Source organism: Lissotriton vulgaris, chromosome 5, assembly GCF_964263255.1.
Source record: "Lissotriton vulgaris chromosome 5, aLisVul1.2, whole genome shotgun sequence".
Taxonomy (NCBI): domain Eukaryota; kingdom Metazoa; phylum Chordata; class Amphibia; order Caudata; family Salamandridae; genus Lissotriton; species Lissotriton vulgaris.
Genome location: NC_141693.1, coordinates 732,753,004 through 732,774,883, shown reverse-complemented (window position 1 = coordinate 732,774,883; position 21,880 = coordinate 732,753,004). Strand labels below are relative to the sequence as shown.

General features: G+C 45.4%; 1 protein-coding gene across 1 annotated transcript in view; it reads right to left on the bottom strand.

The window, feature by feature from the left end:
- The window catches only part of DNAJC11 (DnaJ heat shock protein family (Hsp40) member C11), a 788,848-nt gene extending 768,424 nt beyond the window's left edge, over positions 1–20,424 (bottom strand). Inside the window, exon 1 of the mRNA XM_086922163.1 lies at positions 20,310–20,424. Coding sequence (XP_086778289.1) covers positions 20,310–20,381 — 72 coding nt within the window. The 5' untranslated portion in view covers positions 20,382–20,424. The remainder of the gene's footprint in view (positions 1–20,309) is intronic.
- Positions 20,425–21,880: the final 1,456 nt, after the last annotated feature.

The window sequence follows — 21,880 nt, the reverse complement described above, 5'->3', positions numbered from 1 at the left end:
ACACACCCACAGAGCCACACACCCACAGAGCCACACACACACAGAGCCACATATACACACAGGAGAGCAAGCACAGCGAGGGGGCAGGGAAGCAAGCACAGCCAGGGGAGCAAGCACAGCCAGGGGGCAGGGGAGCAAGCACAGCCAGGGGGCAGGGGAGCAAGCACAGCCAGGGGGCAGGGGAGCAAGCACAGCCAGGGGGCAGGGGAGCAAGCACAGCCAGGGGGCAGGGGAGCAAGCACAGCCAGGGGGCAGGGAAGCAAGCACAGCCAGGGGGCAGGGAAGCAAGCACAGCCAGGGGGCAGGGAAGCAAGCACAGCCAGGGGGCAGGGAAGCAAGCACAGGCAGGGGGCAGGGGAGCAAGCACAGCCAGGGGGCAGGATGAGCAAGCACAGCCAGGGGGCAGGATGAGCAAGCACAGCCAGGGGGCAGGGGAGCAAGCACAGCCAGGGGGCAGGGGAGCAAGCACAGCCAGGGGGCAGGGGAGCAAGCACAGCCAGGGGGCAGGGGAGCAAGCACAGCCAGGGGGCAGGGGAGCAAGCACAGCCAGGGGGCAGGGGAGCAAGCACAGCCAGGGGGCAGGGGAGCAAGCACAGCCAGGGGGCAGGGAAGCAAGCACAGCCAGGGGGCAGGGAAGCAAGCACAGCCAGGGGGCAGTGAATCGGAGGTCGGAGGGGGAGAGAAGGGAAAATGTATGTGAATATTTCTGTGAATTACCTAAAACTTCTAACTCAAAGTTCTTCTATTCGTCCTCCACTCTCTCTGCACCCCAACACTACTGCACCCCGCTTTACTCATTTTACAGGATATGGGGAGACTCCTAGATAACACCGCACATATTCAACGCCGCCGAGCCCAGGCCCGGCAAGAAGGTGAGCTCCGCCTAACTGTAAAAACACGTCAGGCTGGCGGGAAAGACCTAATCAGAACCCCATGTGGAGGCGAGGCCTGGCCACATCCGCAGTCATTTCATTCTGACAACGGCACATGTGGTACAAACAGAACATTCATTTTATGTTAATCTTGAAAGAAGTGAAGGATTGCATTGCCCTGGACACGCACACACACCCACAGGCACACACACTCACGTACAAATGCTTTTACATACACAGGCTAACACATACATAGAGGCAAACACACATACACAGTTGCGCACACACGCCCAGGCACGCGCGCACACACACAGAGATGCACACACACACAGATGCGCACACACGACCAGGCACGCACACACACAGATGTACACACAAACACATGCACACACTGATACGCACACGCTCCCGGGCACGCACCCACACAGATGCACAAACATGCGCACATACACAGATGCGCACACACAGGCACGCACACACATACAGACATGCATTCACATACAAAGGCAACCACACACAGGCATGTACACATACACAGATGCACACACACGCCCAGGCACGCTCACACAGACACACACGCGCGCACACACACACACACACACACACACACACACACACACACACACACACACACACATATTCATGTTTCCGTCTGCGAGGCTGGGAGAAAGAGTTAATTCCAAACTCCCTGACTGTTCACATCTATGGATCTTATGGCCATAATTTACATGCATAATATCGCCCCATAGACCCAGCACATTCATGAACGTCCCGCCACACTGGGCTCCATTAATATCCCCAACAGACCAACATGGCCCGTTACGGAGGTAAATATGACATAGTATTCCTTGGATTAAAACATATCTTTAGAACTCCATTAATTGCCAAAAGCACCTCTAGCGCACAGTATTTTCCAATAAGATCTATTCAATGTTCTGAGAATTGCCTCATTCATACATTTGCCTCTTACATCTCAATCAAGCATGCCCCACGAACACCATTGCCTAACAGATCGCTAGTTTAGTCGGACAGAAAAGCCTTCCTGCAGACAAAACGGCTTACTTCAAGACCTTCTCCATGGCTTGTAGGACCATTTTGCAACTTAACCAGGTCTTGGAGCTGGGAGAGAGTCCGGGACGGTCCCCCGCTGAAGCTGCTATGATCGCCTACCATGATAGGGAGAAGGAGCAGGGAGGGGGCTCGTGGGAGGTGAGGGCTGGGGACAGGGTAAGGCAAACCCGAGGGGTACCAGAAAGAAGTCTACAATTGCCGAAAGAAGTGGCTGTAATATGAACAAGGCCATGCTGGAAATTCAGACTAAAGAGCCCAGTTTATGGAAACAGACCCACGGCTGTGAATCTCAAGAAAAGTTCAGATGACCCCGTTTTCTGATCTGCGTAAATATAATTAAAGTACTTTTTGTGGCATTAATAAAGACTTATTTGTATAACATTTCCACTGCGCTGCACAAAGGCCACCTTTATGCGGTGTGAGGGCTTTTTTTCGAAATGGAGTTCAATTTATACACATTTTTTTGTATTTTTAGCTCTGGCCTGCGTGTGGATGGATGGAATCTCTGGAAAAAGGAGTACCCTTTGAGCCCCCTGTAAAAAAAAAATTGATACATTTCTTTTCAAAATAAAGAACTATTGAGGCCTCTGAGCGTGCGGTTAACCCGTTCGGTTCCAATTCAGTCAGGAAGGCATAAGCAGGGGAAAGTCTAGTTTCAGCGTGAACACGTTTTAAAAAGGTATACGTGGGTATCAAGCAGCCTCCAGTGTGTAGTGTACACCTAACTCAGATGGATTAAGCTGTATTTCTTTTTGTGAACATAGCTATACTATCCGTCGCAGTAGTTGTTGGGTGGCGTCTTGGTCAGTAAAGTCGATTTGGGGGATGGTCTTTGGAGGCAGAGGTGATGGTTTTTTTCCCAAATTAGTATGGAAACCTCGCCTTGGATTTGGAAACTGGTGAGAGAGAGTCTGCTGTGTGCAGATTATTTTAGAGAATGAAAGCATGCTCTAAATAGGAGGCATTACTAGTGACTGCTTTAATGACTGGGCACGAGAGACCTGAGTTACAAGGTTTTCCCGACATCTCCTGGGGGGGGAATACATAGTTTGGTGTGCCCGCTCTGCGCATCCACGACTCTGGGCGCTATCTTCGCATCAGGTGCTGCCTCCTCGGATGGCAGGGTCGCATGCCTGCCCCCTCTCTCTGCTAGAGAGGACTCACCCACCCTACCCTGCCTTCCCTCTCACATCGCCTGCTCGCTGCTTCGGTGAGCACCGCATTGGGTGCTTTCCCGATTCTATGCGCTGTGTGCCACCCCTGCTGTATGCCCTGGAGTGGGTACTGGTTTACTGCCCGTAACCCCTGATAATCCTGCACACAGTAAATTGCCCGTCCTAACCTCCCCCACAACTGTTTTCGGCTGTGGTAGAGCGCAGCCTTCTAGGCGCTATTCCTAGACAGCAGAGCTCCGAGGATCTCTCCACTAACCACGCCGCGCCCCGCCTGCTCCCACCCCTGCTCAGGGCTGTGGGTGAGCGGGGCTCGCTCTGAGACCACGGGTAGGCACGGCCTCCGGGCACACGTGCCGTGGACAGGCTGCGGCTGATGGAGAGGACAGGACACATGGCGCACACGGGGATGGCGGGACACACGGCGCACACGAGCTACAGAGGACACAAGAGCGGGAGAGGGCGGGAACGAGGACAGCGGGAGCCACGAACAGCGGGAGGGGCGGGAACGAGGACAGCGGGAGCAGCGAACATCGGGAGGGGGCGGGAACGAGGACAGCGGAAGCAGGCGACCTACCTCATCTTTAACAAACAGCAAAATGGCGGCCGCAAAGATCGAAACATTTTCGGATTCGGGGGCGTGGTTTTGCTGTTTTGAGTGACAGACAACATCACTGTCTAAAGAACAGCAAAACTTACGCCGCCAAATCCGAAAAAGACGGGGTTAAATCGGAGTGACTCATCTCTCCTCCAATGGCTGGCTTCCGTTAAGGAAGTCAGCCAATGGAGGAGAGACAGGGCAGGGAGGCGGGTTCCAAAGCGCTACTAAGGGACATTAATTCTCCGACCCCAGACTGCGCAAGCGCAGCCTTTAGGTCCTCGACCTAAAAAGTGAGCTAAATGGCTTTTTTGTAAAGGTGAGCATATCAATATATATAAAGCAGATCCATCATCTTTCTCCAAAAATTAGCAACAATTTTAATCAAATGTATATTTCAATAATTCACACAATGCAATGTTAATAATAATGATTACTATGTTTAATAAAGTTGTCAGAGACACATTGTTTTAAAAAAAATGAACAGCTTTCTAACATTTTTCAGCCCACAAAATGCAATCCAGTTAGGAGCGGAGGTGAATAATTTTGAGGGAAACTTTTATGAAGACTCATCAAACAGCAGCAAAGATATAAGCAAACCAAAAAATGCCTTTCATATGGAAGCACTAACTATAACTGCCCAGTGGCTACCGCCATTGGTTTATGGTTTTATATGTATATATTACCTACTAGCGGTCGCCAGTAGGTAGTTATAGTTAGGATTATTTTCAATAGGGAAATCGCAACATTCTATTGTGAATAACTTTGGCGCCGGTTGAGGAATATGCCTGAAAATTTCCTCAAATTTGCCTTGCGGCGCTCCGCTCCTTCCCTGAAAGTTTGGGGGGGGGGGGATTCGTCAAGCGGGGGCCTGAGAAAAAAGGGGGTCCCAAAACGTGTTTTCCCCATGTTAATTTCCATAGGGCGGTCGACCTCACTTTTAGCCCGAACGGCTGAATGGATTTCCACCAAACTTGGCAAAGTTGTAGGGACTGGTAGCCCAATGTGCCTTTGCTATTGCTCAAGATATGTGCTCCAGTGGATTTTGAGTAATTTAGGTTCAAAACAATATATATATCTATAAGCGCGCCCCGGTACGCGCACCGGGGCGCTAACCAGCGCGCTACGCGAGTTCGCGCGCGGAGAGATGATTGGCTCTCGGGTGTCTGTCAACATTCCAAACCATCCGGAGCGGCCGCCATCTTGTGTCTCGGTAGGATCGAGACACAAGAGGTGGCAAAAACAAAGGGGGAAATGACCATAAGGGGGCAGAGTAGACCCCCCCTGACACCCTAGGTTTGATGTGGGGGCTATAAAGGGGCCCCGCACGGCAAAAAAAAAAAAAAAAAAAAAAAAAAAAAAAAAAAAATCGATTTGCGCGGGGGGAGCGTACCATGGGGAAAAAATAATGATAGAGTTTTTAAAAAATGTTGCGTTTTTTTTATAATTTGGAGGTACTTCTAAAATGAACTGGTTTTTTTCTTCTTTTTGTTGTTTTATATTTTTTTTATGTTTTTTTGAACATTTTGTACTTTTTTTGGCTTTTATGAACTATTTTATATTTTTTTTGTTATTTTTATGGGGAGAAACAAAAAACAGGGAATTGAAAACGGCTCAACTGGAGCAAAAAAAAAAAATTATGGATTTTTGGGGCATTTGTAGTTGTCACCAGCATGGTTGATGAGCGTTATGCTTTGCTCACCATAGGTGATGGTCTTACCACAAAAAATACAAGTGATCTTGTATTGCCCAAACTTTGGTTGAATGTTTGGGACCATCTCACTTGTCTCTGGTCCCGATGGAGTGGGTTGCTTTGTTTTGGAGGTGCTGGGTGAAGATTGGGAAAGGTTACTGGCCAGTTCTCTCACCTCTGCGGCAGCATAGTTGTTGGGATGCTTGCGCTGCATGTGCCGAATCATGGTGTTATTGCCAAATGAATATTTCTTATTAGGGTTCCCCCTTGAAAGTTCAATGCCACAGATTTGGCAAGTCACCTTTGGCGCATTCACTTTCTTCACGCCCTCAGGGATGGAAAAAACTCCCATACAATGTGCTGCTTTGGCCTATATGGGGATCATCATCTTCTTCTTCTTCTTCTTCACCAATGTGATGTTGTGGTGGTCCTCTTGGTGGTGGTGGTGGTGGTGGTGGTGGTGCAGATGCTCCAACTGCTGCTTCTACTGTAGCCATTTTAAAGTACAAAATATTACTCAAAGATCTCCAAACAGGTCTTCCTCAGTCAAAGGACAAAGTCAGAATAAGGAAAAAAGGTGGGGGCTTTCATCATTTGGAAAAAAAACTGTCCTGAACCAATGAAAAGTGTTATTTTCAGGTCACATGACCCGACGCGCTTACGCGACGGGGCGCGTCGCGTAAGCGCGTCAGATGCTTACGTTGCGCAATCGTATTCGCTCGAGTGCCTCCGGGTGCGCTTACGCCGTGCGTATCACGCGGACGCGGCTACGCGATACGTCACGATGATGTTTTCGTTCGCGGCAATAGCGCTTTCCGGTGCGCTCACCGAGGCGCGCACCGGGAGCGCACCAGGGCAAAAAAATTTAAAAATAAATAGTATTATATAATATACAATATAGTGATTGTTTAAGAGAGTAAGTAGGTGTAAGTTTCCTTAGAAGTAAGGAGGTAGTGTGTGTATATAGTTGTATATGCAAATAAATGGATGTTCAATAGTTTATTTGCATGTGTGAGTAACTTTTGGATGACTGTCGGTGTATAACAGGATGTATAGATGTATCACTACATATGATGCCTGAGTATATGTATGAGTGACTATATAGAACTGTTGGTGAATGAGTGGATGTGTATATAGATGGTGGAATTACTGAATTGGTTGTTGTAACTGGTATGGGGGTATCCATTTTTTTGAAAATGTTAGTTTCTATTTTTGAATATGTGTTTCAAGGGTTACATTACACTAAAAGGAGGTCTGTCACTCTGTCACAAGTATGGTGTCATAAGTGATGTCATGAGTGATGTCACTGACGATGTCATGAGTGATGTAATATGTGACATCATCAGCAGTGCATTGCAGGCGCGCTTGTTATAGTGAGTCCAACTAACTATAACGTTGGAATTTCTATGGTTTTGTGTCAGTAAAATTTCCAGCTAACTATAACTGGTGTGAAACCTATGGTTTTTTCAGGGAATTTAATAGGTTTTTTAAATGCTAATTCCTAACTATAACTGGTGTGAAACCTATGGTTTTTCAGGGAATTTAATAGGTTTTTTAAATGCTAATTCCTAACTATAACTGGTGTGAAACCTATGGTTTTTTCAGTGAATATATATATATATATATATATATATATATATATATATATATATATATATATATATATATATATATATATATATATTGGGTGCTATTATTAATCCCAAAGATGAGCTAAAAAAAATAACTGAACGGGGTGTTACATAGAATAATCCACATTGGTTAGGAAGTAACAGCTAAAGAATTTCTTTTGCCACTTTTCCACTGTATTTTTTTTTTTTTTAAGATGAGGCAAGCTCAAGCTGCACCTCACTGATGACACTCAGCAAGATAGACTGGTCTGAATTGCTTTTGTTCCCATTAAGAGGGAACATGAACCTTTTTTTAAAATGTATTTTTTTAGTTTTATAAAGCGCGAACTAGATCCGAGATATTGGGTATCAGATCCCTTTAAATGAGCACCAGTTTCATTACAGAAGAACACATTCATTTTTGTTAGGTACGGGGAGATTAGGTGATTTACCCAAAATCACAGGATGTTGCAGACACTCAAACCTGGTTCCCCAGCTTTGATGTCGACCGCTCTAGCTGTAAGGCTACATCCTTTACCTTAATGACTGCAGTTGTGCTGGCCATGCTAACCTTCAGGATCTTGGTTTTATCTCTGTGGATTATGAGGCACAGTTGTGCTGATGTGGCTACCACATTGTCGGTCTTCTCTTGCATCTGCAGACGGGTATGGGAGAGTAGGGCCAGATCCTCTGGAAAGTCCAGGTCGTCTAACTGCGTCCATGGTGTACACTTGATCTCATTTCTCTCCTTGCTGTGGATGCCTTCATGATCAAGTCCCTGGGCAGAGAAAAGGTGAGAGCAAACACTCCTGGTAAACTCCATCAGTCACATGAAAGCCTTCCATGAGTTGCCGTCCATGGACTATCTTGCAGGTCATTCTCTCATAAGAGTTCCTGGTGATTTTTACAAATTTATCTGGCACACCATAGTGGTGCTTGAGTTTCCATGGGGTCTCTCTGTCCACACTATTGAATGATTTTTTATGGTCCAAGTTGTTAGATAGGGGAGTTCCATTCCATCAACTGCTCAATGATGATGCGCCGTGTTGCTATCTGGTCTGTGCAGGCTCCATCTTTGCGAAATCCAGCTTGCTGGTCTCGCAAATGAGCGTCGACTTGTTCCTTCATTCTGGACAGGATGACATTGTTGAACACTTTGCCTTTGGTTGATAGAAGAATTATCCCTCTGTAGTTTGGGCAGTTACAGAGGTCACCTTTCTTGGGATCTTGCCGAGACATCCCTCCTTCCAGTCTGATGGCACCTTTCCCTCTTCCCAGATCCTTCCAAACATGAGGTAGAGAGCAGGTCTACTGGTGTTTCAATGTTTGACTTCAGTGCCTCTGCAGGAATGTTGTCAGATCCTGCTACCTTGCCATCTCTCAGATGTTTGATGGATTCTCTTATTATTTCCGTGGTTGGTTTGCTGCAGTCGACTGGCAAGTCCTTGTCAGCTAGATATATATCTGATGGAATCTGCAGCACTCAGAGAAGCAGGGAGGCACATATGTCGATGTCAAGGCAAGGACTTAACGCTGCAAACCAATATCAGGCTTTTTAACACCAACATAAAATCAGTCCATCTGTATGGAGCAGAAACATGGAGGACACAATGACAGCAACCAACCAAGCCCAGACCTTCATCAACATATGTCTGAGGAAAATCCTCCAAATGCACTGGCCAAACACCAATAGCAACAACGACCTATGGCAGCAGACTTCCCAACTCCCTGCCCATGGAGAAATAATGAAAAGATGCCTGGGCTAGATAGGTATCACCCTGCATCAAACCCCACCAAGCAAGCGCTGGCTTGGAACCCTCAATGAAAAAGGAAAGGAGGAAGACCAAGAAACATCTGCCAGGGCCTGGAGGCTGACTGCAAGGAGACAGGCTGCAGCTGGAGTCAGATTGAAAGAAAAGCCCAAGATAGAGATGGCTGGAGAGTCCTGGTTGATGACCTATACCCTAGGAGGGGTAGTAGGCATAAGTAAGTTTGTTACCCTAATGGCATGGAATTTTACATTCATGTGGTCACAAAAAAGTATTCTTTCATGTGTGTGCAATTGCTCCCGATTTACCTTCACACGCATTCTTGTTCCTTAACACCAAACTTTCTATCTCTGGTAACAAGTTCCTCAAACATTATGGACACATTTGAGGGGTCTGAGACTTGCTTCTTTAGAAAATGAATAATATTAACTCTGTAAATGAACAAGGAGTACTCTTACACAACTAAGTACTCTCTCTCACACAAGAACATCTAGAGTATTTTCCATCACAAAATAATCCAAACACTCTCCATTAGACTGATTAAAACTCTCTACTTGAACATTGCACAAAAGGTCAAACAATGCGGTTGTGGTATGTTTGAAATTGTATTTCCTCAGAAACATCTTCATCACAGAAAATAGATTGTACTACATTATCTCATTCTAAGGCTTCCAGCAATCCTTTTATACAATGGGCCTTCAACTAAAAAAGAAAGCAATTACAGCCAGTGGAGTTGGTTTCTCTACATATTCGATCTCTGCAAATTTCGAATGAAAATACACTATCAACCAAGGCAAAGTTTATGTGTATAAGTAAATGAGCCAAAGGTCCAATAATATCATGGGAAATCTTTTGCCAGGCACATTGTGGCCACTGAACAAGGCACATGAGCACAGAACATTTTTTAAAATTTTTAACACTTGTTATAGCTATCACATGAGCCTACCCATTTATCTGAATCCCAATCCAAAGTCATGCCACGAACAGCAAGTTCTTAATAAGTTCTTCAAAGAAGACATGAATATGTCACCATCATAGAAATATTCCAATTTCTTTTTCAAATGTAACAGATTGTTTGGGTAAGTTGAACACAAGGTATGTGACAAGTAAACAGCCCAGTTAAAAATATTAATATATGCTCCTGCCTGAACAAATAGAGAGTAAACATGGCCATGCTCCAGGAAGCTCACTATAGCAAGTAGGGACAAGTCAAAGAGGCAAAATGCTGGGGGTGGAATACACGAGTTACAAGAAAGATTCCCTCCGATACAATTATGAATTTACAAAACTTAGTTTCATCTAAAAATAACATGAAGTCACTATGCCTTCAGATAACTGTGATCAATCCTTAGGAGTGAAAACACAAGAATACATTTGAAAGTATCAACATACTTTGCCTTATACTTTTTCTAAGCAAACTTTGTCTCCTATATTGTAAAAATACCAAAATTGTAAACAAGTGTTTTAAGACTTCATCTACATAGCCTCTTCAGGCAACTGATCAATTAGTTCAATCATATGATAAAACGGGGAATTCCAAATGGTTGACTCAATATGACACCCTGAGCAATTGCTAGTGGTTAGACAAATTGCAAGCATTCCTTGCAACATCTTTTGAGTCTTTCATGTACCGCCCTAAGGGACATGGATGGGTATGCTCAGATGTGGGTCCAATGCTCACTGCGTCACTGGAACCAGTCTTTACCCAACTCATGAGGCCATAACTAGAGCGAAACCTGTCCTGGGTTGGCTTGTGTTCTGGTTCAGGGAGGACCAGGTATGGCAGTTCGGGCTGGTCTGTTCCCATGAGGAGCAGGGTTGAGACTGATTTGTATAAGGATGGGTCCAAACTGAGTTGGCATTGTGAGCAAAAGAACGATGGGTTGGAATGCTACTCCCAGCGATTGGCAGTCGTTAGACAAACTGCAAATATTCCTCCCATCACCTTTTGTGTGTTTCATTACTTACTATGCCAACATTTAAATACGCAATAGTTCACAGAATTGCGAATTTGCATTTTAAAACAAATTGTTTAAAGTAGTCATTGTTTGTATCATATGTGCAATTGAACGTAGATATTTATGCGCCACATTGACGTTTGCAAGAGCAAGTGTGAAGAAAAATCAGCTGGATTACAATTTGACAATGTATATGCTAATTACAGACAACATTCACATTTCAAGATGTTATACATACAAGGCTATGCGGAGCTGGGATTACAAATGAATTAGGTCATAAAAAAATCATGACATTTTCGGGGAAAAACTACTGTTAAAAACTGAGTTATGGTTCTGGCTTGCAGGCGCGAAACCACTGAAATTTGCCTGCTCTGGTTAGTAATGCCCAAAATAACACAAATTTACCAAAGTCCTAGAAAAAAAGCATTAAAAATGCAATAGGTCTCGCCTTTCATTAAGTTAAAGCCATTTGCTTTGCTGTACAATACCATTAGCAAAGCAAATGGCTTTATCTTAATCAAAAGGCGAGACCTATTGCATTTTCAATGCTTGTTTGGTTCTATCAGAAAGTGCAGTGAACGGAGGGTGCCGGTGGCAACTGTTAGCCCTTTAGAGGTGGCTTGGGTCATCAGCACTTGAGCTCTACTGTCTGCACCGTGCAGTAGGTCAGAGTTCAAAGTTCAGGTGACAGCAGGGAGGAATTTTCTTATAGGTAGCTGTGACGTACAGCTCTCTGACCCAAAGTTGACCTAGGATCAGTATTACGGTGGCAGACTCAGCATTATGAGACCTGTGTCTTCATTTGTAAAGTGTCAGCTTTTCTATGGGACTGTAGGGCTGTGATCCTGCGCAAAAGTAGTATGCGCATTGAATGAACAAGAGTGTATCGGAAGCACATGATAAAACCGTCAGAAACTGTGATGTGACTATTGAAGAATCTTTGCACATGTGGAGCGTAGATTTATGAAAATAGCACAATCAACAGGTATCTTCTCATAGGATGTATCTGAAACAGGCTTTTAGTTTAGAATTTTGCAGTTTGCACATAGTTTGCAGGTAATGCCAAAATAACTTGCTTCATCTGCCTCATTCAAAACACAAATTTACCAACGTCCTAGAAAAAAAAGGTATCAAGAGAACAACATAGTGGGTGGCATGTGTTGTGGTGTGTTTTGAGTAGATTGCTAACCATAACGGGCATATCAAAAGAGAAAAGGTTAAAACATTATTGAATTACTACTAAAATTGGTGCCCATTTCATGGATCGGAGTCAAATTTGACAGAGAATTTGCGCGTCAAGCCAACTTTCGGTTTCTCAATTTCATGCAGGTCCAGTGGGGGGCAGTGGGAGATGGAGGGGCACATTTCAAGTTTCTATTTTCCAATATATTTGGTGCATTTCAAGAATCTGCAAAGCATTTGGCAGCCATTTAGCAGATTTAGGTTTCTATTGATTAGGTCACATTTTATGCAGTCCACAAGTGGAGGTTATGGGGGCAAGTATACATGGGGAGCAATAAAAGTTTCATTCACTAATGACTTTGGCACTGCTGCAGATGAATCTGCATGGAATTAGAAGATAGCAAATTAAGACCGGTCAGAGCTCGTCCAAGCAGGCCCTGTGACCAATCCCCGTCATGCAGGGCTGTAACAGGTTGGGAGCAGTGCCAGGTCTAAAGGCCTGGCACAGCTCAGAATGTACACATAGCGGGTGCAGTACATCCTAACAACCCCATGAAATTCAAGAAGAAAAAAAACAGTTAAAAGGTCTGTTATAGTCCAGTGAACACAAATTTTTACATTTGCTGGTTATGGTGAGCAATGCATATCATAACTCATTCCCACTGCCATGTTCAGAACACCCCTTAGCAAGTTAACCCCTTAACTGCGGAGGCTTTTTCACCCTAGTGCTAAGCCCTTTTTGGGTCTCACCTGGCGTTAGCAGCGCTGGTCTCGCCATGCGAGGGCCTTTGTAATCGATTCAAGCTATGCACGCGTAAGGAGGGACAAAAAATGCACGCACATGTGGACAGCCCAAGGCCATCTTTGTTTACTTTAACTGGCGTACGGATGTGCACACGAGGGCGAATGGCGTCATGCTTTCGCTTTCCCTCCCCCCTTTGTAACTTGATATTCTTCTGGTCTGTAACGGTGTCACGCGCGCTGCCATAGTGTGCCGAGCTGGCGAGCTCCCCAATTCCTACTGGTCACAGCGCGCTTTCAGGAGACGAGTCTCTAGATTTATGGCTCTTTCTTGCCTGATAGCACCACTTGCTCCAACCTGGCTGTGCATACGAGAACAACGATTGGCACTACCAGGGCACACATGGCGGGAGCGTGCACTTTGTTTGGGGTGCTGCAGAGGGGTAATACTTCCAGAATGTGGGTGCTTGTCTGGCACGCGTGTTTCACTCATCACTTTTGGTCTGCCAGGCAGGTACGTTCAGGTTGGCAGTGCCAAGGCATTTTGGGACACGTGTGTGCACACTTTGTAGGTATATTTTGAAATTATGTTTGCGCCGCTGCCCGCCGGCCAGTCACCACTCTCCTTTGCGGCCTCCGCTGCGGCTCGGGAGCCTGGCAGTGCCACCCGAACTTTTTAAATCACTTTATTTCGGATAAATATCTTTTGGGAGAGTTTAGTCCAGATTTAGAGCGTTCTTTTTTATGTGCCCTCAGCCTCGGACCGTTGGCCATAATACTGCCATGCCCCTTTGCACTGCAGCTGCATTTGTACTCTTGGCTTTTTATTTCAGAATACTATTGTTTAGGAGGTGTGTTTTTTAGGTCTCGCCTACGCAGCGCGCATGCACTGCGTAGGAAAAGACCTCTAGCTATCGATTCTGTTTTGCAGGCAAAAACGTGCACGTGTTGCATTGCTTTGAATGGCAACAAGCGCACCTTTGGCGATTCCCTTGTAGTAACAAGCTTTTAAAACATCTCTTTGCAATTAACTTGCAGATAGTTTAAAGCTTGCTCCTGCAAGGGAATCGCACCACTGCCCCTTTGAGCCTCTCGCATATTCTTAACGTCGCACGTTCACTTCACTTTCAGAGGTGTGAGACGCAGCTCTTGTTCTCTTTTTTATTTAACACAACATTTTGATGGCCTCTGCTTCTTGTGCTGTGTGTGGCTCAAATCGTCAGAAAGGCACACTTTGCGAAGCAGCACGAAATTGGCACAGAATGTCAGGAATGGAAATATAAGAGTTTTTGGCGCCCGATGAGAATAATGCTTCAAGTACACTGTTGGCAAACATGAAGGAATACATAAGTTCCTTATTAATCATGTCCCTTTTCTGTGTTTGAAGGGATGTTGTGTTTTAACTGTAGAAGGCCCTGATGGCTTTGAGAAGTGTTACACTTTCACAAAAATTGCAGTGGGTATAACAAATGTCCTGGGTTCATTGTTGCCATGAACACAAAACATCTAGAAACATATATGTGGAATGCAGTTCAAATGCACCAGTGCCACTCTAGTATCCCCGTTTCATACTGCCCCTCTTTAAATAACAGCTTCAATGTTCGGCGAGGGGACGTTTGATGCAGCACCACTGCTCCTGGTCACGAGACCTGAAAGGAAACCCACAGGTCTCCCGGGTGCCACACACCGAGCTCATGTTGCTCACGCCGGGGCCGGTCACCATGGCAACACTGTCGCGTACTGGGACGCTGCAGAAGCAAACAGTGAGGTGCTGACAGGCCGGGGGCCATGCTGGACTGGGCCTGCCCGCAGCCATGCATGGGGTAGAGAGGTTCAGATGGCGCTGCCTGATTAGAGCAGCTTCCTGTACCAACCCACACTCCTCCCGGACAGCCCCTGCTGCTCCCCTATCACTTCCGGCACTGGCTTTGCTTCCTTGACCGGTTGCCGTGGGAGGTGATGTGACGGCCCAGAGTCAGGGAAGGCAGGAGTGGAGTAAGTAAAGAGTGTGCATGAAAAATTAGGACTTATCCCGAACCTCGCAGACCTTTCCTCTGCCTAATATTTCGGTTTTCCACCTGCGAGGTGCCCTGAAACCAAGTGAGTCTTATTTAAACACTGGATAAAATCTCCTGAATAATCCGGTGCCCCTGTGATCCGCATCGGCTGCGAGCAGACGTGGGCCACGATAACACGCCTCACACTCAGACACAGTAGGGCGCTCGTTATACCTGCTGTGCCAGTGATGTTTCCAAGTGTTTTTCACCCCAGCGCACACTTGTATTCGCTGTAGCAACTGCTCCAGTAACAGTGGCATCCGTCGAGTCACAGGTCACGTTCTTTCACACGGACTGCGCAGCTCGAAGATTGGCCGAACCCTAGGGCCCTTTTCACCATCAATTGCAGGCGCCGCCACCCCTAAATGCCTATTAAGGGCAACCCCCCCCCCCCCAGGCAGCTTGCAGATTTACTTTCTGTGCTTTACTATCTCTTAAAGACGCCCCTCCCTGCCTTAAGCAGGTGTATTTCTGTTGCTAGGATATAGCGCGAGCATGCTTGGACTGCTGTTCACAGCGCTTTAGCTGTTACGATGTAGCTAGAGTAACAAGCATTGGCATAGCCAATAGGTCTCGCCTTTTGGATCTTTTAAGTGTTTAGCCATGCAACAGTTGTTGCTGCACCAAGAATATTGTGCCGCATAACTAAATACTTAGAAGGTCCCAAAAGTGAGAGCTATTGGCTATGCCAATGCTGGTTTTATTTTGCGGCCATAGTTGACTGCACTCCTTTCCTATGCGTTGTGAAGTGTATAACGCTCTGAGCCCTGCCAGTCTCCGAAGTTGATTTATTTCCTGGGCACTGCCTGCCTCCGTCCGCCATTCAACAGGCCTCGGGTGTTTCTTCCCTGATTTACAGTGTTATGAACACGCCAGCTCTGTCGGCAAAGGACGCGACTTTAAAACATCTACTCTTAGGGCTTGTGCGTTTCAACTTTTCATTGTAGCCCCTAATGCAAGTGACCATTCTCGGAGCTCGTCCTTTTACTACTTTCTTGACGAGCTAAATCGGTTTACTGTAAGGCGCGAGCGTGGGTACAAAATTTTTTTTTAAACTGTCTATTGAGAGACATATGAACTAAGTGAGCTCTTTTTTTTAATATAACTTTCTTTATTGATTTTTCAAAACACAGCTACATGATAAACATTTGGCTGATTACACAATCCAAAAGTTATTTTTCCTCCAGCGCAGCAAGCCCACTGATTTGTGCATGGGATTATAGCATCGCATGAGCGGCCAGGTTTGTTGCCTTATTAATCATCATTCACATAGTCAAAACATTAAACCACGGACCCCATATGTGGTGATGCCTGAAAGGGCATTCTCCAGCTTTATAGATGGGGATCTCCAGAATGGAACAGCGGTCCATACCTCTCCTTTATTTTAAAACGTAGGCTTAGGTTGTCAGTATCTCTCTACGCCTGTGCAATCCGGCTCTTTCCCGATGTGGGTCCTAGTCGCAAACTCTTGTAATACCTTCATCGTCATATATTCAAGAGAGGATTGAGGGCAATTGATCTGCATAAATAGTGCTGAATATTTGGAAAATCCCCTCCCAGGAGTGTTTCAGTTAAGGCATAGTCGTATGGTGTGGATTAAGTCACCTATTGCTGTTTGGCATCTCAAGCGTTCTCCCCAGGCTCTTCGCAATTTTACTACAATTATGGCGTTTTTCTAAGAGGTAGCTCATTTTCCCAAATTATTTTACTTTCAATCTATTTCCAGTTTGCAGTGGAAATCGGTGTTAAACCCAGGGGTGATCCCAGAAAGCTATAGAGTAAACACAATTCTTAATTCAGCAAGGGGTAATTTGTGTACATCCCTCAGGGTTTTCCCACAGAAAATGTTTTAAAATAAAAACATATGCAAAATGAGTGGGGAAAAAAATCTACCATTTGTGACAACGTTTTGACTTAATGTAATGAGGGCTGATTTAAAAAGGCTGATTTAAAAAAGAAATATACCATCATATCCACTAGACTCTTCTGGTTGTGGGGATATTTATTTATTTATTTATAAAGCTTTATAAATTGCAAAAAAGTTCCCGAAGGATATCAGTGTGCTTTACAAAAGGATGAAAGGAAGGTAATAAATGCAGTCACAACATCAGGTACGAGTAGAAACAAGAATAATCGCATAATTGCACTACAAATGGGTCAAAGGAGAGTAATACAATAAACAGATAAATATCGGACTAGGGGGGGAAATATCATGCAGTAAAGAAGAGCAATATCCAATGATGGTCAAGTTGTTGTAGGGGCAATGGCTTTGAGTAGGTGAGCCTAGCCGCATTAAGGTTGATGAGATGGGAGAGACCGAATAACCTCTTTGGTTCACATCTCACCGATTTATCTTGGATTTTGTACAGCAAAGCATTCTGGGAGGGTTTAGATATAACAAGCCACAGGAACTACAGCGACAGGAGTGAAATTTTAAGTGTGGGCTTTAAAGCTCACACTATGGTCATCCTCCTATAGAAGAAGTTGCTTACACTCTTTCTGGTGGATATGAATACTCTAACCTATACTCTAACCTAACCTAACAGCAGATTCCTCACCTTAGAATATTCCCCAGACTGGATCCTGAAACTTTGCACTGACTCCATAGCACCCCCAAAGCAACAGAATGGAGCTGCATATTAGAGCCACCACTGCTTGTTGAGTTAAGGTTTTTGCTTATGCATTTCTTGGCCCTCAGACTTAGAGCATGATCAACTGCTGGTACCACCATGCATATCCCTAAATTTAAACCTTCTTAGACGTTAGTAAAAGTCACTCCACAGAGCTTTGAGGGTGGTGAGGAATCTGAGGTTAGATAGAAGATCTACCAGAAAGATAATTACAAGAGGTAAGTAACTTGTTATTTTGATACTTCTACATCAGATTTCTCACCCAAGAACAGACACCAAAGCAGTACTTCACAAGATAGAGGGTCTGTGGAGAGGACTGAGCAGGTAAAAACACCCCACCCACCTTGACCAGGCTGTCAATACATAGTGCCCCATTAACATGATTTCTGACACCTAGCAGATGTCAAAGACAGGATCTCCACATGGCAATGCAGTGGTAGCAGACTTAGGCCTGCTGGAATTGCCTCTCAGACCTACCAGTGACTGCTTCTGGTTAGTGTGTAGCAGATTGTGATACAGAAGAAAACTCAAATCGACAGGCTTCTCTTCTGCGTAGCCTTTTATTTATTTACTCTGGAGAACCCCACAAAAAGCTGATCGCCCTTGAGCTGATCCTTGGTGCGATTAATGTAAAAGCTCAAAAACCTTTTGGGGTACAACCATGAAGCCTCTCCTCTTTCAAGGAGTTAGGGGGACAAATAATGAGTAGTGTGGTAGATCGATTGTGTGAAGGAGACAACTTTCGCCAAGAAAAACACCAGAGTTCGCAACATCAAATTACCTGGGGGAAAAGGTAGTATAGGGTGGCTGCATCGAGTATCTGAAAAACACTCATGTGACAAGATGAAATAACCACAATAAGAAAGTGTAGTGAGGGTGGTGGATTCATGGCGGACATTGCTAAAAGTTAGCACAAGCTTGGCTGCCATGTTGCTGCTTTTTGCACAAGTTCCTACATGACTTTGTATTCACTAAATTCTGCTTGTGCCTGTTCACATGAGAACCGTCTGCTTTTCACATTCCTTGTGGTTCTTTGTGGTTTTCGTCTGCATATGATGTATAAGGTCGAAAAACAATGTCCCTTGTTATTCTGCTTCGGTCAGTCCCCCGCACTTGGATATAACAAAAAACACAGCTGCAATACTGAAGATCGAGTGCTTTTAATATTGCATGCATGCATGTTAGAGACACTTGGAGAGAACCTTTCCAGAAAGAAGAGCTGTGCTTGTCCGGAGATGTAAACCTTTGCATTTAGACTTGGAGGTATGGGGTCCCCCTAACAAAGCCCAGAGGTCTTCCATTTTTATAATAAACTAATTCCTAGCATGGGGAGGGTGGCAAGGCAGAGCAGGCCGTTTTCCACCAGCTTTATAAAATGATATCCCTGTTCATATTCTATGGAATTGTAACAATGCTGACTATATTGTGTTTATGCATTATGCTGATAGTACTGGCACATGTACTGCATTTTAGAGCACGTTAGTTAAAATAAACATTTTAAACTATACCATGTTTCCGATTACTCATGTTGTGAACAAGTGTGAGTGAGCGAGCGAAAGAGTGTTCTTGCTCCCGCAATTCCTGAGAGAGCCAGTGTGACATGTTGTGGGTTGTCTAGTCATTGGTAGCTTCGCTGTAGTACGGAAAACTAATGAGACCCTATAGCTAGTAGGATTGGGATTTTGGGCACTAAGGTGGGTAGTTGGTACACCACTATACACTGAGGTCCTGGTTTCCTGTGCATAGTTCTAGCAGATGTGCTTCAGCTCAAAGTATGTGCATGCGCAAGAAATGTCAAGACCAAATTATGTTCATGCTATGCAATCACAGACGGTCTGGAAGTCAACTGCGGCACTCAGTAACCATGCATGGAGGTGTAGATTGTGCAGATTCAAGCAAAGGAACCCGCCCTGCTGCTGAAAACGAGCCCCTTGATGTTGCAACCTAATCAAGTACAGATGTTCAAACCCAGAAGTTAAGGGCACACACACTCCAGGCCCAGTCTGCAGCCTTAAGGATGATATGGCCCTAATCATTCCCGATCTTTTTCAGATCTTGGGAAAGGAGAAGCAATGGCAGCGAGGTATACAGGGGTCCCATGTTCCACTCCAGCTACAATGTACCTCCTAAGGAGCATTACTATTTGAAACGCTAATGTGCAAACCTTGGTTGTTAGTTCTGTACAGTCATGGACTACAAATGACTAAAATACCAAAGTGGACCTGACATTACATACCGCTCAAGCGTGTTGTTCCTTACTACAGTAAGCAAACGCTGTATAAATGTTGCAATAAAATACAAAACAAAAAAACTCAACTGACCTTATAAGTATGTTATGAATTAGGATACCCAACTTCGATCCTACTCCACCCCCCCCCCACACGTTAGCTACCCCTTCTCACAAGAATGATCTGCAAAATAGTATGCCTGCAACGTTCTCCTGCGAGAGATCGCTACTACATGAAAATGTAGTTCAAATGATGTAATTGTCAAGTACAATAATGTTTATTTTTAAAAACCAATACAGGATGTAAGGTAAGTTCGTCCCACCCCTGAGTGACCCGATAAAGTCAAAGCGTTCATCTACGTTAAGGCGATCTGAGCCCATTATATTCTACGAACAATTGGTACGCAACTGGTGTGATGTTAACATCTTTCAGGGGCACCGTGGTCTCCACGACTACAACAGAGATATTTTCAAAGTAAAAGTAGACTCCCAGGAGTAAGGAGACCCGTGTGCGTGGCCAGTGGTCCTATGTATCGCCTATGTCTACAGCACTGACAGCAGCAACGCCCCTTTCCCCCCACCCCGGCGGCCTGCATGCGGCAACAGACGTCCTCAGTTCCGGGGGTCATGGCAGCTCCAATGGGATAGTCACAGTTCCACCTCGGAAGAGAGCGCTCGCTGCCCTGCCGCGCTTCACACCGCCAGTCTCGCCCTCCAGCTCACACTCACCTCCCGCCGTACGTTCAACAAAGAGTAATAGTCCTGATTCTCCAACTCTTCCTCTCCCAAGGCCGCTGCCATCTTCACAACCTCTGACCTTACCGGCCGGCAACACTGACAGGTCCTCCCCAAAGAACAAGCGGTAGTAGCCAACGAAATACGACCGAAATAAAACCCGCCTGCACAGCGACGATGATAGGCTTCAAAAGAAGAAATATAAACTTTCAAAGTCTATGAGGGCTTCACATGGTATTCGGCTTTGAAATAAGGGAATAAAAGAATACTGTTTTTTAAAGCATATAACATTTCAAATGGTAATCACGGGTCATAACGAGGAAAAGCCTCATATTTCAATCATCCATCCCTCTTAACAACTGGTTCATAATTATTAGCTGGCCAAGAGCTGCCAATATTCCCACGTCCACGTGCAATAATGAGCTGCTCTAGTCCACATTTTTTCCCCTTTAATTCCGAGACTTTTAGTCGCGGTTTTGTAATGGAAAAAAATGCTACAAGTCCCAGAATTAAAAATAAACCTGGACCGGAACAGCTAGTCATGTATCTTATACATTCTACCACATGCACCGTAGGTCTCTGTTGTAAATAAAAGATACACAGGCCGGGTGTATAATCAGGATATCTTTATTGTAGCTTAGTTCCAGGATATATGAGTAGAAGGATATAGGAAGATGAAGCGTAGCCCCACCAGGAGCAGCCTCCATGCTGCTCAGCCTCCCTTCACCAACTGACACTCCACACACACACAGGCACCCAAGCATTCTATGAGGTCATCACACATTCCAGCTGAGCAGTAGGGAAGAGACAAGAACTAGTTTATGACACATCCTCTTTCCTTAGGGAATAAAACAGCAAAGAAGTTCAATACAGGACACTGGTGGGACTGACCAGGACGTTGCTTAAAAGTTTCAAACTCTTGGTTCCTTTTTAGGGCTCGCCCCTTTCCTATTCTGAAGGAATAGGAAAAAGAGTCCTAATGCAGCTAAACCACGTCAGGCCAAGGGCTCTCCTCCAGAGGATTTTGGACAGTTCACGTAAATCACAATCACGTGACCTGCTCTCATGCACGAGCCTTCCCCCTGGCAGCAGTATTTCTCCTTTCACGGCCGCCAGGCCACATCAAAGGGTTCCGCTGCCCCGCCCCCTGCTTCACGGCCATCTGTTCCTCTCTCCTCGCACACAGCCTTACTCGGATTTCTCCTCCCCCCTCTCTTTCATCACTGGTCACCCAGGGGCCTCCCATGATTGTGCGACCTCGACCAGCCCTGCACTTCCCACCTTCAGGTAAAGCAGCCATCGGCAGCAGGCTTCCCCCTCCGTCTCTTACATTGGGGCCGTCGCCAGCAGATTTCCTTGGGCTGTTTTCTCCCCTGTTGTTTTGAGAATCTGGTCACCCTAGATAAGGATACACTGACATTGAGAAACACCCTGGAATTGTGACAGAGAGCGTGAACCTGCTAGTTTATTTTTTTTATTCCTCCCTGTTGTCCTAGCCTCCCTCCCACCTTCTCGTTGCCTAATTTGCTTTTTCCCTTCCAGTCCCCATCCTCCAGCTGTCGTCT